This window comes from Harpegnathos saltator, unplaced genomic scaffold (assembly GCF_003227715.2).
Source record: "Harpegnathos saltator strain DR-91 unplaced genomic scaffold, Hsal_v8.6 scaffold58, whole genome shotgun sequence".
NCBI lineage: Eukaryota > Metazoa > Arthropoda > Insecta > Hymenoptera > Formicidae > Harpegnathos > Harpegnathos saltator.
This window is the reverse complement of record NW_020230404.1, coordinates 2,084,822-2,101,818: the sequence shown is the minus strand read 5'-3', so window position 1 is coordinate 2,101,818 and position 16,997 is coordinate 2,084,822. Positions and strand designations below refer to the sequence as shown.

At 41.6% G+C, this 16,997-nt stretch overlaps 2 protein-coding genes across 10 annotated transcripts; one reads left to right on the top strand and one right to left on the bottom strand.

Moving 5' to 3' along the window:
• Positions 1-401: 401 nt before the first annotated feature.
• Positions 402-7,226, top strand: row (relative of woc). 9 transcript variants are annotated; one of them, XM_025303880.1, is made up of 21 exons: positions 415-481; positions 644-694; positions 1,005-1,191; positions 1,264-1,352; positions 1,425-1,479; positions 1,557-1,680; positions 1,755-1,813; positions 1,897-1,965; positions 2,066-2,126; positions 2,275-2,418; positions 2,506-2,673; positions 2,930-3,420; positions 3,516-3,966; positions 4,079-4,476; positions 4,549-4,777; positions 4,886-5,055; positions 5,137-5,329; positions 5,585-5,798; positions 5,864-6,054; positions 6,126-6,232; positions 6,441-6,990. In XM_025303880.1, the coding sequence occupies exons 3-21, from the start codon at positions 1,051-1,053 to the stop codon at positions 6,813-6,815; spliced, it is 3,729 nt and encodes a 1,242-aa protein (XP_025159665.1). In that variant the 5' UTR covers positions 415-481; positions 644-694; positions 1,005-1,050; the 3' UTR covers positions 6,816-6,990. The 9 variants fall into 9 exon arrangements, with proteins under 9 accessions (XP_011147336.1, XP_025159665.1, XP_025159666.1 ...); XM_025303881.1 differs by having other exon boundaries at positions 420-481; positions 644-735; XM_011149034.3 differs by lacking the exon at positions 644-694 and having other exon boundaries at positions 402-481.
• A 970-nt stretch (positions 7,227-8,196) lies between these two features.
• On the bottom strand, positions 8,197-10,804 carry Oda (Ornithine decarboxylase antizyme). Its single transcript, XM_011149042.3, has 5 exons — positions 10,744-10,804; positions 10,606-10,673; positions 10,216-10,465; positions 9,971-10,125; positions 8,197-9,717 (listed from the first exon to the last, which is right to left on the bottom strand). The coding sequence occupies exons 1-4, from the start codon at positions 10,802-10,804 to the stop codon at positions 10,010-10,012; spliced, it is 495 nt and encodes a 164-aa protein (XP_011147344.2). The 3' UTR covers positions 8,197-9,717; positions 9,971-10,009.
• Between the last annotated feature and the right edge of the window lie 6,193 nt (positions 10,805-16,997).

Genomic DNA, 16,997 nt, shown 5'->3' with positions numbered 1-16,997 from the left:
TTTTTAAGCTTTTGTCCCGTGTCCTAGAATTTGAGTCTTGTCCCGGAAAATTAGAATTTCAACAAAATTATAATCATAATATCCATGTTTATAACTGATACTAGAGAGAAATCTGAGAGCAGTTATCACGATTTATAAGATCAAAAAATTTAACGTGCCACCTGAGAAAATTGATGTAAAGCCATTAAAAAAAAAACAAAAAAGAGAAAGGAAAAAGAAAGGAGAATTTTAACTAAAATTCTTTAACAACCTACTTTTCAACCCAAAATATGTCCTGGAAATAGTCATTTTGCATCTGACAACCCTAACATCAGTTATATACACGTTTGAATGCCTGTATTACACGATCAGTTGATTTATCGAGATAAAGCCTGGAACAAGCGGTTAGTGATCATACATCGCTGGTATCGCCATCTAGTCCGATCACAGCGAGTCGCGCGAGCGTCGCTCGGTTTGTCACTTTGCTGCCGGGTGTTAGCAGGTTAGTCTATTGAAAGATTAATATCATACATTATCAGGTTTTCATGTTGTCGACATAGAAAAGTACTACATTGCGTACATAGATGCGATAGATAAAACTAGGTGTGTAGAATATACGATAACCAATGCTCTCTTCTGCCATGCGTCAATCGACGCCGGATAGCGCGGGTCGTTTCTTTTTGGGACAGACAGTAGCGACGTTGGCAGGCTAATGGTGGGGATCATTCTGTAGCAAGATGTATCTTTTTATATATGGTGGGAACATTCAACCTCAACCCACATATGCAAAATTCTGTTTTAAATAACAATTTACATTGCGATAGATCATTCCCCTTTTTGGTTATTTACTTTTTACAATTCTCTGCATGATAATTGAGGAAATATCTATAAAATATCACACACAGTATTTAGTACATGCATTTTTGCACTCTTAATATTATTATTCATGTATCTCATGTGTGCTCCTGGAAGCAAAACTGGACTTATTGATCAATCTCTAATATATTGATCCTTGATATCGGTAGCCAAAACCAGGGAAAATAGGAACGACCTATAGGAAAACAGGCTAAAATGCCAAAAACACGGATGTTTACACGTTCAGTTACAAACACTCGTCCAATCAATATGACACTGAATTTGGAATGTTCCGAGGAGCCTCTAAGTGAAGCTCAGCTGGTGTTAAAAACAAAACTCAAGGAAAATGTTGATAGGGTAATTTTCTTTGTTAATTTCCTTGTTAATTTCATATTGATATGAAAATTATATATTATTTCTCTTTGTCAGGTTATGGCTACCTTGGATGATTTAGTTGCAGTTCATGGTGGTAAATTAGTGTGTCAAGCTGGAGTTGTTAATGCTTATCAGTTTACATTGTAAGTACTTAATCCTAAAATAATTGGTACAAAATATATGCTCGATTGATTTATATTTGAATTTATTTATAGACCTACATCAGCAGCATCAACAGTAATTCAAAATAATTCTCAACTTTTAAATGTTGTAAGTATTACAGAAAAGACAACATATAATATAAAATATAATAAAAGGAAAAAATTATATATAATTTTTGTTTGTAGACTCAAAACAAGAATCAGCAAATTAAACTGAATATTGGTAACACAAATTCATCTCAAGGAAATATTCAACTAGTTGTTGATCCACGAATGGGAGTCTTTCTAGGATCTGTTACACAGTCTCAAGGCAAGTAAATTGCATATTATTTCTAACTAAAGTGAAGCTTTGCTAGTGACTAGTTCAAATAAGTATAATTTTAGGTGAAGCTACTACAACCACTACCACATCTTCAACCACGACACAGGCCCAACAAGATAATGTATTGTCAATTGCATTTTTATTTTTTTTCTTGCAAAATTAATAATTTACATTAAATATTAGTCATACATTAATTTTTTTCAGTACAAATATACCAGGTCTGGGCGTAAGACAAAAGTTCTTCAAGTACAACAACCTGAAATTATGGAGGAGGTATATTCTACCCAATTTGTTTATAAGAGAGGTTACTTGGATACATGCATAATTTCTGTTGCTCTATCAGTAAATTATATATATTATCTTACTTTTACAGACTTCAACAATCACTCGTGTGAGACCAAAGGCTGGACCAGCGACACATGTTGTTACACCAAGTAAGAATAATAAAAATTTAAAAGAAATTTAGAGCACTTTCAAAGTTAATTTATTACCGCAATAAAACAGAACTTAGGACATATATTTACATTTTTAAGTTTTTACATCTCATCTGACATTTTTAACTAACAAAAAAAACCAATATTGGTCTTGCAGCTACTACCACACCGCAAGGTGTAACAAATCTCAGGATTAAGACTGTCAGTAAGCAACAAATAGCAAGTCAATCAACTGTCAAACCTGCAGAGCACACTAGTATAGGAGGAATAGCTGTTGGTTGTAAAGCTACGGGTAAAAATAGAAATAGAATAGAAAGCAATATGTATATTTTTAATAATGGTAATGCAACTAATTATTTCATTATAAAATGTTTTATAGCTGATCAAATTGATGACACTAAAAAGAATCAGCCTGATGGCAGAGAATTCACGTTTAACAAAACAGCTGGTGGCCGAACTTTTCCGTCTCTAGTAGTAGTAGCAAGGCCAAATTTACACAACAAAGATGTCAGTCCACAGATTACACAAAAGGAAAGATCGGAATTAGGTATCCTTCGTATCCTACTTTCATATATTCCAGTATATGATAAGACAAGGCGCCTTATCTAATAAATTGTAACTCAATAAGAGACCATTTCAAAGATATAAATGGATAGTGTTTAAGAATAACATTTGAATATGCATTTCAAATTTGTTTTTTATTTCTTGTTATAAGAAATTATCTCATTTTATTGATTGTACTACAATCCATTGAATATATTGTACAGTATTGAGCCGATTGAAATGTTGACAATATTTTTTAGATGTTAGAGTCAAAAGCGTACTCATGTTTAACGCCACGAAATTTGCCGAATGGTTAATCCAGCAAGGCCTAGTAAGATCTGAACAGTATTGCATGATACACAGCACAAACCATCAGAAGATTAAGTTAAAGCTGGGAATGTACAGTGACCAGGGGACATTTCCGTATTCTGGTGGTTACGTTTGGATATCCAACTGTTGCCCCGATAGATACGTTTCTGTCTTTTCTGGCTCCATCTTTCAGGGAGCTCCTTACACACCCACAGTTCTGCTGAAGTTAATTTATCATTGGGCATGTCAGACCAACATACAAAATGTAGTCTCTTGGGTGAAAGTAACAAATCTGTATCTAAAAAATTTCTATACTAATCTACGTAGCATTTGCACAGCAGCGGTTTGGGATAAGACTAATAAGATGGGAGGCAGAAATTCCGTAATACAAGTTGGTGTGATTAGTTTAGGTACCACGTCACAAGACGGACACCTACGGCAGGTAAAATATGTCTTCTTGATGTGCTGCCAAGGCGGAGAAATTTGTTTGCTTGAAAGTTGAAGATCAAAAGTTGGTTTTGTTTTTATTTCTTTTAGGTGAAAGTCGAGGTCCTGGGTGTGTTAGATCCGTCTACATCAGACTTACGGTTACGCGCTTGCGAGCCGATACACGACGGAGAAAGATCGTACAAACGTCGATTTAACAATATCCTGCATCCGTTGAAAGAATGGGTTCACACAGATTCCCAGATTATGACGGATTTCACCGTAGATAAAAGTACCTTGCACGATATGGGTTACAAACATGTGATACAGTCCACATTTTCCGAACAAGATCCAAGAAATCTCATGAGCAATTACTACATCATGGAATATCTCAGGAGAATTGTGCCCAGAATGTTCCAGAATACGCTCAGTTTACTGAGTAGGCAAATGATACAGCAATTTCTCGATGAATTGGTTTGGAGAGAAATGTATGGCGCTACACCGGCACGTGCATTTAACAATATCATTCTGCACATCGCAGAGCAAACCAAACTCGATTACAGTGAGTGGTAGAGTGGTAGACTAGTATTGTATACAAATATTGCAACAATTCACTTTTTCTATTACATACTCAATTTTATATTGCCGAATAAAGAGATTGCGTATGATTTTAGGCAGTTCCTTGTTGGACCGTCTGGCGAAGGTAGCCGCTAATCCATTTCATGACTGGTCTTACACGAATTCACGAGCTGTTACACCACCGGCCTTGCCAAACGATTCACTTCCGACGACTGATGTGTCACCTCAAGTTGCAAATACTACAAATACCACCGAGCTACTATTGTTAAAACCTGCTAGACGAGGAAGGAAGCGTATTCATTCCCTACCGAGCTCTGAACTCGAGCCGAAAAGGACTGCGATCGAACCGAAGAGTAACAAAGAAAAGGAGAAAGAGAATAGAGTCGAGAAAGAACCGAAAGAACAAATTCAGCTTCAAGAATTGTATTACGCCACGATGGAAGGTGATAAGGATTTGATTTTGAAGGAACACAAGTCTTCGCTATGTTTCAAGGTTTGTTTGAAGCTCACCGTCACTGTCGCCGATGAGATGTATTGATGAGAAATATATGTTTTTCCGGTTTAGTGTTTCCTGTGCGCAACGGTAATGAACTCTAACATAGAGGTGATGGAGCATATGGTCAGCCATGTACCTCCTCAAGTACCCGGTCAATCGGAATTGTCAGTTTGTCGATACTGTTGCACCGCCCTTTCGTCACAACATCAGATGCTCACTCACGTGGCGGAAACGCACAGCAATTTCGGTCATTCTGACGGCGTCATGGTGGTTTGTGCCATTTGCGAGGAAAAATTCGGTAGGCGTACACCTCTAATCACTCTTACTATTCTCGCTGTTGAATTACTCGTAACTTAAAAAAAAACGAATTCGACAAGGTTTCCATTTGTGTATTTTCCTTCCCCAGGAAAAAGTAAGTCGTTAATCGACCATCTGTCCTCGATGCATTATCCTTCCGAAATGCCATATCGATGCGAAAGTTGTGGTTACCGGACATCTAGCCATAAGGACGTCATAGATCATTACTGCAAAGTCCACGAAAAGGGCGAAGGATTGCAATGCCCTTATTGCTTAAAGGTAAAGATGTGAGAAGAAAAAAAAATTTTTTAGATTAATGTAATTTACGCATTAATGAACGCATATCGTCGTCACGAATAGGTGATACAATTTGCGAGCGAAGGCAACCCGAGCGCGTCCAGCGTTTACGCTTATTTGTCGCACATGCAAAGACACGTTGTAAGAAGGGACCAAGGGAGAGGTAACAAATGTTCGAGATGTTGCCTTTGGTTCAACCAAAAAAGCTTGTTGACGATGCATCAGCGAGAGTTACACGACTATGTGTCCAATTCAAGTAAATATATATTTAAACATATGCTGTATGTCTCGCAGCGACACAATATATATTTAATTAAACGCTTGGTAAAATATACATATATGTCGCTTCGGAAATATTTAAAAAGAAAGCTTAGAAAGGCTAATTCAAGCGGAACATGTTCTTCGTTGTTTCTGTTCTATAATCCTCTCTCATGAATGCTCATGCTTGTAACATGTTGCGTGAGAAGCACAAATTCTGATAAATTTAACATTGAAATAAATATGCACACAGAAGTGATACCGTACACGGCTGGCAATAGTGGGATAATGATCTCGAAGGAACGGCCAGAGACGATGCGATTCGATGTAGATAGTCCAATTCCGGAATTACCACCGGATGAAAAAATACAAAAATGGAGTACTGGGCCAATTACAGTGTACAGCTCTGTCAGCCATTTACCATGTCAGGAATGTGAAGAGGATATTGATGAGGAAGATCATTATCCGTAAGTATAATGGTCGATTTCAGCTGACATTCTCGCGGATATTACAACAATTATTTCATCAACAGAGGTGAACAGCAATGTTCGCAATGTCGTTATGTCACTTGCTGTTGGCGCGCTTTCAAAGAGCATCAACAACAAATTCATAATGAGAGGCCGAAGACTAGTTTAGTGGTGCCGTCTCCTCTGATCAATATCCCGCTGGAAAAGAAATTACAGTGCCCATGTGGTTATACGTCGACCGATGGCAATCATTTAGGTATTGTGTGATCGTGGGGAGAGTACAGATTAATAGAGTAGAAATTAATTTACATCCACATTATTTTGCAGCAACTCATTTAATAAAATGTAAAAGGATATCGGCATATCCGGTAGAAAACTCTTCGCGGTCTGGTATGCTGGACAGTTTAGGATTAGTTCCAAAAACTGCTTCTGAGGTACGTTCAATATATTTGTGTTTATATATTAGGTGCTTGAATTAATTTCTCGCTGTTGACTAATAGAGGTCAGTAGTTGGGTTATTTCAACATGATCAAAAGTGACCATTGATATATATATATATATAAATACTCTCAATAGGCTTTAATAATCAGTGTGTGACATTAGATCGGAATGCAAAGAACACAATTTTTTATTGCATTGAAGATATCGGATTTCGAACCAAACAAAGAGCATTTGCGGGCAGCATTACTTTTCTGCTTTCATCTCAAGAAATCTGCTGCTGAAAGTCATCGTTTGCTAATGAAGGCTTATGGGCAGGATGTTCTATGTGGTGCAACTTGCAGAAATTGGTTTAGACGATTCAAAGATGATGATTTTGACATGAATGACAAAGAACGCCCTGGTCAGCCGAAAAAGTTTGAAAATAGAGAATTGGAGGCATTACTGAAAGAAGGTTCGTGTCAGACGCACAAAGAATTATCGAAAGTACTAAATGTCGAGGAGTCAACCATTAGTAAACGTTTAAAAACAATGGGAATGATCCAGAAACAAGGAAAATGGGTCCGAATTAATAATTGATACACGAATTGAAAGAAAGAACCATTGCGAATGTTTAATCAACGTTAACCGAAAAATGGGAAAGGTTTTAGCTTCCGAATGACAATAATATTTTGAATAAAATATAATGTACCGTTCTTTTGAAATAAATATGAGTTTTTATTGCAAGAAACAGCGAGAATTTCAAGCATCTAATAATAATGTTTTACTTTTCCAATCGTCTAATTCCTTCATTCTTTAAATTGATTATAGGAAGCTGATGTATGTGAGAAATCTAATTCACGCAGTTAGATGTGACACGCAATTCACCCAATAATACTGCGTAGAAATATGTGAAGTTATAAAAAAAACACATGTATGATCTGTTTGAATTAAAATATATAAATGTATATATGTATGTGTATATATATACGCATATATATATACACACACACACACACACACACACACACACACACACATATATATATATATATATGCACATATATATATATATATGTATGTATATGCATATATATATATATATGTATATGCATATATATATATATTTCAAAAATAATTTTTGAACTTTGTATCGTTTAATTGGTTAAACAGATCACATAAATACTTTTTTAAACTTTAAATTGCTTTTCACAATCGAACAAAATCTGAAATTTTATTAATTCATATCTCATCAATTATATCATTGCTGTTATTATTATGTGTTATGTGTTGAATTCATACAAGTGTACATTTCTTGAAATCCTCAAATGAAAAATATTAAACGATAACATGATAGTAAATATATTTCTTTCTCATCATAATATATAAAATATAATAAAGCTGAGGTGCTATAAATAGAAAAAGGAGGAAAGTCTTTTATAAAAAATACACCTCGTGTTATTCATCTCTTAGTATTCAGTATTTAGTATAGTTCTTTTACAAATTGATACAAAAACTTAAAAAAAGTTCTGAGAAGAAATCTGAATTCTCGGCTTATTTTTACATAACAATTGCCTCTGCTTGTATCCTCAATTTTATATTCTATATATAAAAAAATATTGTATGCATTTGGAGCAAGATATAAATAATTATTCAATATTATTTTATATGTTAATATTCTAATAAAAAAAATGTAATTGTGACAAATTAAAAAAATCTGCGATTAATTTTGTACATAGGAATTATGTATAAAGCAAAGCCAAGTGTTTTATATTATGTAATTAGCAGTAAACTAATGCACTTTATGTTAAAAATAACTGTGTAGTATCAATAGCGTGTCGATTTGCATATTCTGTGCGTAAGGATATTATTTAAACAAAAGTGCTTGCATACTGCGTGTTTTATTTCCATCACCTAAAATTTAACGTTTAATCGAATAACGTCCAAAATAAATATCTCTGGTAAACAAGGAGTAACAATATGAAGGGTTTTATTAAATGTTTATTTAGCAATTATGTCTTCATGTATGAATAAGAAACGTAGCATACATATCCATTTTTTATGTGTGGTCAGAGGTATGAATATATAATACTAACTGACGGGATAAAACGCACGGAATTATTTATCAATTTAAAAACTTGAGGCAAGTTGATAATTATTTGCGTGAAGTTAACATACAATAGTCCGTCACTCTGTACTTATCTTTACCTATTCCCTAATAAGCTATTAACACTTTTTTGTTTCTTTTCTGACATTTTTCACCTTTTTTTTTTGTATTTTTATATTTTTCATGTTGTCTGTTATCGAGTCAACACTAAAGAACGCATTTATTAGCAAGATCTCTCCAATGTTAACTGATTGGGGATTACCAGATACTCTAACTTATATCTAAGGAATCTATCATTAACAGAGTTAATAAGACAATAACTGTAATGAAGGATTATAACGATAAATAAGTTTTATAATAATCTAATACCTTCCGATTATGAATTGCTGAGATATTTGCACGAAATATATTATTCTGCATATACGGTTAACGATATAAGAGTGATATTTGTGACGTATACGGTTTGAACCGGTGCGACCCTATGAATCTCGATGAACAATATTCTATTTTCACCCGCTGTTTTTGCAATATTTTAATCCGCGGACTCTGTTGTAAATTATTGAAGTACGATATATAACTACTAGGAAGAAAAAGAAAATTACGCCATTTTTTCACGAAGCGTACGAGTCAACTGATATGTCTTCAATAATGCAATCTTTAATGGAAGGCTGGAAAGAGCGATTAAACTCACTGGGTGAATCTCATCGACATCCGCACAACAAATATAAAATGTAGTTATATGGTATACATATCGATAATACTTACAAATAATGTAAAGAAATATACTATATCACTAATAATAATAATAATGAGAACAATAATAATAATAAAATTAATAATAATACGGTGATACCCAATCTGCCACAATTAACATTGAGATTTGTCGATAATAAATTTTCTCTAAAATTTGACGGTTTGTCACTACATACAGTTCTTAATGCATAGTAACAAATTCCGTCAAATTCCTTCACGTGGGAAGCTTTGTCAGCAACTTATATGCTCTTACAAGAGTTATTAACATTGTGTTCAAGAGAATGAATCGATATACCCATCGAAAGCCTTTTATGTACGCGTTCTCTACGTATTCGCGACTATATTTTTCTTTGTTTCGCCGTTATGCCTCTGAAATTTAACGCAAAGGTGTTTTTCGATGTGATCGGCTTGATGACGTGTGAGTTCTTTCCTCGCGTCGTTAAAGGTCCTCGATATTTCTTCTTGTAAAAAACCGTATCAAAATAAAAAAAAAAGACAATTTTCTTCACATATCCAATAAAAACACAAATATACAGAAAAACTTAAAATATAAAAGAGAAGTGCATTGAATCAATCGCGTTTCCCTGTCCACAGGCGTGCCCTCTCCAGAACTTTACCTTAAACCCGTTTATGTGACTGTACCTGAAATAAAATTAAGAGAAATCCAAATAATTAAATATGAAATCATAATAATAAACTCACGAAAACGAGAGAGAGAGAGAGAGAGAGAGAGAGAGAGAGAGAGAGAGAAAGAGAGAGAGAGAAAGAGAGAGAGATAGAGAAAAAGGAAGCGCGGAAGTAGCGAACGGAAAATGGTCGATATAAAGCGCCGTCTCAACCAATTGGCAGAAAGAAACCGCAACGTAAATTTCCCTTTCCCCTTTTGCGTCAATACCTGCGCGTTAAATTTGAGAGGTGCCGAGCTGCTTGCCGATTACTCGATGGCATAGAGCATGTAGAGATTGCCCGCGTCACTGCCTGGCGGTACCAAGGCATGAGTCGGCGGCAGGACCGTGAAGCCCAAGAACATGAAGGTACGAACCAGCATTGCTAGACCATAACAACAGAACGATTTAGCGGGTGAGTCTTTTTCCACGCAAAAGTCTTCGTTCGTACCGAAAAACGGCAAGCGACAAGTACCTCGGTCAGATCTATCTTTACGCAGGCATACGATGATATTGGTGCAGCGCAACGTTTCCTCGGCGTATTCCAGAAGGGAGACAAAGCCCTCTTTTGATCCTTCGGGCAGAAGGCAGCTCGGTACGCGAATGTATAGACAACGGCGCCACGCTACGGTCTCCCACTCGACGGACGTACTCTCGGTCAAGTGGAGGGTGAACGTTAGACGCAATGGTTCGTTGCTTCTCACAGCTTTCAACAATTCATCCTCCTGTATGCGTCAACATGCAAGCAAACGTGTCGGGATTAGCTTTTTGGCCCGTTTGGGACGATACAAGAGCTGTACGCGCGCGTAAGTTACAGCGCGAATCCGGCTGATCAGTCACTCGGAACATGAAGAAAGATACGTACTTGCACAATGCGGGAGCTCACAGAGAGCTGACTCTGCTTGATCCCCACGCCGCGGCTCTCTGTGTTGACTGTAGATACAGACAATGCGGCATGGGGCACATCAGGACCACCACAGAGGCCCCACGCCCAGCGTTATACAGTAGTGCTGTTGCAGCCTAGAGCCTTCCTCCAGGCTTTCGTCCATGCACTTACTAGACATTTCACTGAAACATGCATTCGACGATTAGGAAGGTCGTGAGACTCGTGCGACTCTCATATGGATGGACGACGCGTTCGCGAGTTTAAGTTTGATTTATCATTTCTCATATAAATAACAATGTCTGCCACGTTCTACGACTAGAGGGATACGCAGGTGGTGAAGATTACAAGCGCATAGGGATACGAGAACGTGCGATTGTAACAGTACACGAGGAGAAAGAGGAGAAGAGAAAGAGGGAGAGGGGGAGAGAGAGAGAGAGAGAGAGAGAGAGAGAGAGAGAGAGAGAGAAAAGAGGGCAATAAATTTACGCGCGAACGCACAGACGTGCGTCGTTATCACGTGTTTCGGCCGACTTGAAACGGGAGTTCTTCGAACAAGAGGATGATGTATGCGAATAAACACAAGACACTGCCAAGAATCTTCAAGTTCCCGATGGAGCGCTTATATAAGTTCAAGACGCGTCTGTCTCGCTCCAGACCGCAGGAGAGCCGACCTCACGTCCTGAGAGGTGGATGGTTGGTATCGCGAGCCACGCGCTATTTGTTCGTCTTCACAGCTATCGGGACGCGAACCGTGATAAACCGCGCGAGACGCATCGTCGCGACGCTGAGGGAGAGAGAAAAGAAAAGTCATCGACGGCGATCCGCACGGGTCGCCTTCGGGAGAGTTCGCTGTCGCGCAATCGTCCATTAGACGGAGCGAGAAAAAAAAAAGAAATAAAAACAGCAAAGACGCATCTACCTTGGCCTTCGAGCCATTCGGGCGGGATATGTAGCGGGCGGCCGGGAGTTTTCGCTGCGAAACGCGTGCGCACACGGCGGTGGTGTGGTGCGACGACGACGACGTTGTGGACGTCTCGCGTCGCGCGTCACGCCGCCGCGAGAAGCCGAGCGATTACCGGATCAAAAAAGCGCACACCTCGCGAAAAACTGTCGCGGTGTATTCTCGCGGTTAACGGGCAAATCGGCGACTGCCACCGCGGGCGGTCGGCCGGCGCGATTTATACGCGATACCGGGTATAATGCAGCGGGCATACATTGTCGGCAGACGTCATTAAAGCGGGCGTCGCGCCAAACAAATAAGCGTCTTCGCGCGTTGCGCGCCGAGGAAGAATGCGAGCGAGAGAGAGAGAAAGGGAGAAAACGCGCGCAATTCTCGTCGCTTTTCATCGCCAATTTTTGGCCGGACGTTTTGTCAAGTCAAGATGCGCGTTAAATGTAACGGTTTGGGCATATAGTAACCGTGATGTTGGGAAATTTCGAGCTTACGTAAGGACGAGCGAGCGGCGCGGCGCTCCTTCTCACAAATGAATAATGTCTAATTGCGTGCGCGTCCGTGCGCCGCGCGACAATTTATAAATGTTTTGCCGCTGCGTTTGCGTCGCGGTGCAACATGTAACGCGAATAGTCAATTTTGAAGCAGCATTAGCGCCAAAGCGAGCGCATCTCAGACCGGTAACGCGATCGTATTCACCTTTGTGGACGCGCCATGGATATTTGCAGCCCGCGCTTTGCCAACGTCTCCGCGACACGCGGATGGCAAATATTCGTCTCGGGCGAATTTCGCAAGACAAATAATTGCGCTTACGCAGCGTTCTTTTGATATCGGCGTTTCAGCGTAAATTATCGCCGCGTCTCGAACGTGTCGATGCACCGTCCTCGTCTACCTCGGGTCCTCCAAATATTTTGATTTCCGTGTCGACGTGCGCAGAAAGAAAAGAAAAGAATAAGAATGAGATTATCGTTCAGTCTAGGATCGCCAAAGATTCGTATCGCAATATTTTATTCCGGACGATAATAGCGGACTCGCGATCTGATCGACGCGAGCGAGGATCCCGCGGCACATTTATCTCGGCGAAGTGAGCGATTACTGAAATAGATCCCAGATATCGTATCGATCGTGTGGGATGTTCCGTTTGTGTCGTTCTTGTACACGGACACGGACACAGACACGAGGAGCACACACACACGGTCTGACCTGAAATCGCGAAACTGGACTCTACGAGTCCGCTTGATCGCGACTAGCGCGGAGAACACCGTCGCGGTTTCTAACGCGATTTGGAGACACGCTTGAAATCCGCTCTCCAAGTTCAAATGTTATCGGCACATGCGTTGCGTGACAATAGGTCATCTATTTACGTTCAAACGTTTCAGACAGCGCGATAATGTGCGTCGCCACACGCGTCCCCCGGAGTGCACGATAAAACTATGCGGTTACGCGTGCTATAATTGGCGATTATAACGCGCAGAAACACGGCGGAAAGACTGGTCTGCCTCCCCCCCCCTCCCACCTCCACGCTTTCTCTTTTTCTCTCACGCGAAAGAGAATAAAAGTTTCAGAAAAAGTAAGAAGGAAAAAGAAATAAGACCGCCCGGAATAAGAGAAGCCACTCGTCGTCGTCGCGGAGGAGGAGGGGAGGGGGGATCCGACCGCGATCGGAATAATTTTATTGCCTTTGTTCCTCGACATTCTCCACGCGCGAACGAACGGCCTTGCGCGTTCCTGCGCAGCCGTCTCTCGCTTTATCAATCTCTCTCTCTCTCTCTCTCTCTCTCTGGAAGCTTCTCGGAGTCGATGGACAAATTTAATTACGGCCATTCAAGCGGAATACATTCGGACCAATTGTAGTCTTCCACAGGACGAACGTTTTCGTGCGCGATGATATCGCTCGGCTAGGCGTTCGGGCAGACGCTATTTAGCGTCTACAAACGCAATACCTCGGGAAGAATAGCGCGTAATTATGACGTACGACGCGACCATTAGTGCGCGTGTTTTTTAGCGTTATTTTCTAGTTCAGCGGATAGACCGTAACGCTAAATAGCGCCGAACGCAGCGTGCGGCTTTCTCTCATCGGCACGCAATGTCCTTATTCTTTCTTTCTTGCGAAATCGATCGGCGAATTAACCCCCGGCTTAATCGCGATAATGAGCATGCATGTCGTACGCGAAGTTCGTTTCCCTTTAACTCAAGCCTGTACGGCTAATTTTCGGGAGTCGACCTCGGGAAGAAAAGCGCGGTTGTATCGCATCCGGTATATTCCGCGACGATTACCGTATGTCGAATGCGTTTTCCGCTTGAAATTAGCCAGCCGAGAGATACGGCTGCATGTGACGTTCCTGAAAGCCACTTATTCGCGCTCGCGTCATGCCCAGTGCGGTTGTTACAGTGCGAACAAAAGGTGGCTCGCTTCTTCTCTCGCAGCTATCATCCAATAAGACGAATCGCGTATAATTCGCTGATGTAGCGAGAATTACGTAAGAAACGAGCGCGCTATAGCGAGAAGCTATATTAAATGGGCATTGCAAGTGTGTGTGTAGCGCTAAAGATGCGCGCCCGTTGTTTATCGCGTAGAACCGCGGATGACGATAACGCGGCTGAAAATAGATACACGATACTCGGAGTGTATGCGACGATAGACGAGAAGAAGTAATTAAATCGACTTGCGCGGCGAAATTTCATTCCGCGGTCCGTGTCGCACGATGAACATTCTCTACCGGGAATTACGCATGCTCTATCGTCGCGTCTGAGAAACGCGACCGGAGGAAACTACTCCTGCGCTTCTTTTTCTCTTTCTCCTCGGGTCCTCTCGACCTTAAGCTAAGACTGTTGGATTTGGAGCGCGATTTTCCAAACGCTTATCGTACTTTTACGGTGGCGTGAAGATTGAGTTCTCCAAGATCGAGCCGACTGGAGAAGGAGCGGAAAGAAAGAAAATATCACGAAGTGTCGAGGGAGAGAGAGGGGGGGGGGGAGAGAGAGAGAGAGAGAGAGAGAGAGAGAGAGAGAGAGAGAGAGAGATACGGTCGTGAAATAACGCTGCATTGCTGACTGTATATCGATTGGCCGAGACACGAACCGACTCGCCGTTTGCGAGAGAAAACAAAGTCAATGTTGCTGTTCGCGCGCGGCGTTTCGTGCGAAAGGAACAGCGCGAGATCGCGCAGGCTGCAGGCTGGAAACTCCGTTTCCACGGGCTCTCGAGCGAGCGTCTTTGCTTGTTTTCGTCGCTAATGGAACGATCTAAATCTTTGTTGTTTCGTACAGTTTGATTCGGAGAACTTTGGTGGAGAGAGAGAGAGAGAGAGAGAGAGAGAGAGAGAGAAAGAGAGAGAGAGAGAGAGAGAGAGAAAGCGCGAGCGAATCGACGCGAGCGTCTTTCTCCCAGGATATCTCTCGATCGTTTCCCTCCCGCTGCCCCCCTGTTAAACAGGATAACAAGGACAAGCGAGTTACGACGCAGTTCATCCAGTATAACGAATATACTTGTTCTCATGGTATGCGACTCGCTTCGGCTGGTGCGAAGGAATTCTCGCGCACGCACACGCTTCTGCATCGCGTACGAATGCTTGTCGAAGGAACTATTGCGTCACGCTCGGTTTACTGCCAATTATTATACGGCGAGGCGAGGCGAGGCGAGGCTTATCGCCGATACTACGCGCGTCCAGGTGGTGGTAATGAATACACGGTTCAATCTAAAAGTATTTGCCGGGTCACGCACACACGCACGCACACGCACAGTCGCGGATCGATCCATTCGTCCATTGGCTCGAGAATTTGTAACTCTCTCTCTCTCTCTCTCTCTCTCTCTCTCTCTCTCTCTCTCTCTCTCTCTCTTACGGCGCAACGCGGACATATACTTCTCCGATGCATTTGCTCTCTCCTCACTCCAAACAGGACACCGCTGATTAGATAATTGATAACGCGCTGCACAATAACTGTACCCTCGGTCTCATATACCAGATGAATGTAACAATAGCGCGACGATGCGTTGCGCATTCGACAAGCACGCGCGCGCGCGCGCACGAGAGAAAGAGAGAGAGAGAGAGAGAGAGAGAGAGAGAGAAGCTCGTTTGATGCACTCTTCGAGTCTCTTGGCTATGCGACCTCGAAGTCTCACGTTGCACGCTGCGCGACGCGCCGAGATAAGAGCTGTCCCGTGTAATTGAAGTCGTTCTCTCTCGGAGGGAACGTACTCGCAAGAAACAAAGGGATACGCTTCCAGCTAAACACAGCCGATTTCTCGCTCGCCCGCTGCAGCGATCGACATCGATCGCTTGGATCACCTTACACTCGTCGCATTCATCGCCAGGGCGATATCTAAAGTTTCATGTGGTGGAGTGTTGGGCAAGAGGGTGCACTTCCACCTTTTTTATCCTTTGTTTCTTTTCCCACGGATATTTCCAGAATAGATAACAAAGAATAGATAACAAAGAGCACACACGCTCGTGCGCACGTACGTGGCAGGTGAGATTCCGAGGCAAAACCGGGCCGCCCTCCGACGTGCGGAGCCCTGCCTCCGAGAGAAGCCTACTTGGCACTTCAGTTTCAGGAGATAAGAGAACCATTCACACCACGACAATTATCAATGCACACAGCAATTATCAGCGCGATATCATTATCTTTTGACGACCGACTCGACTACTCAACATTGCCGGGACAAAAAAAAGAGAGGGTTAAAGATAACATGTTTTCCCTTGTTCGAATTATGAATATACTTGCAAGTTATACGATAAATACCTAGAAACGATTGTTGTTTGAAAAATGCCGAGGATATGCCTGACTCAGCCGCGTCGAAGCATGTCCCGCTGAGCAAGGCAGATGGGCGACCGCTCCGGCGTCTAACGGAACAGCTGATAAAGCGCAACGCTACCGACGATATACCGTAATGCGCTCCGTAATAGATTTTTTTTAGCGGGGCCGTCACGTGGTCGCGTGGACGAACGATCGATCTAACGCACGCGAGATGTGTTTGCGAGAATTCCGCGTAAGTCACGGGCATTCCTCGGCGACTCTTCCTCGCGGAGACGCGAGTCCTCTTCACTCTCTCTCTCTCTCTCTCTCTCTCGCGCGGATAAGAGCGCTGATATCATCGAGAGACCATCGAATATCGCGTATCGTCGAGCCGCATTTTTCCGCAATGACTATAATGACGAAGAGCAGCGTCGAGAGTGGACGCGATATACCGATACGACGATCGCTCTATCTCGCGTTTCGATCGTCTGACGAGGCATTATCGCGCGATAATATTCTCACGCGACAAGATCTGGCAGTTCATAAACAGAGAGAGAGAGAGAGAGAAAAAGACAAAGAGACGGCAATGGCGACAGAGAGAGAGGAGGGGGGGAGAGAGAGAGAGCAAGACAGAGACGAGGATCGCGAGAGGAATTAAAGAGAAAAAAAAATAAGGCACATA

Coding starts and splice junctions, on each gene's coding strand:
- row (XM_011149034.3), top strand. CDS start 1,051: ATGCCAAAAACACGGATGTTTACACGTTCAGTTACAAACACTCGTCCA. Junction 1,480..1,556: donor ATTCTCAACTTTTAAATGTT/GTAAGTATTACA, acceptor TTTTGTTTGTAG/ACTCAAAACAAGAATCAGCA. Junction 1,966..2,065: donor AACCTGAAATTATGGAGGAG/GTATATTCTACC, acceptor TTACTTTTACAG/ACTTCAACAATCACTCGTGT.
- Oda (XM_011149042.3), bottom strand. CDS start 10,804: ATGTCTAGTAAGTGCATGGACGAAAGCCTGGAGGAAGGCTCTAGGCTG. Junction 10,466..10,605: donor TGAGCTCCCGCATTGTGCAA/GTACGTATCTTT, acceptor TGACGCATACAG/GAGGATGAATTGTTGAAAGC. Junction 10,126..10,215: donor TAAAGATAGATCTGACCGAG/GTACTTGTCGCT, acceptor GTTATGGTCTAG/CAATGCTGGTTCGTACCTTC.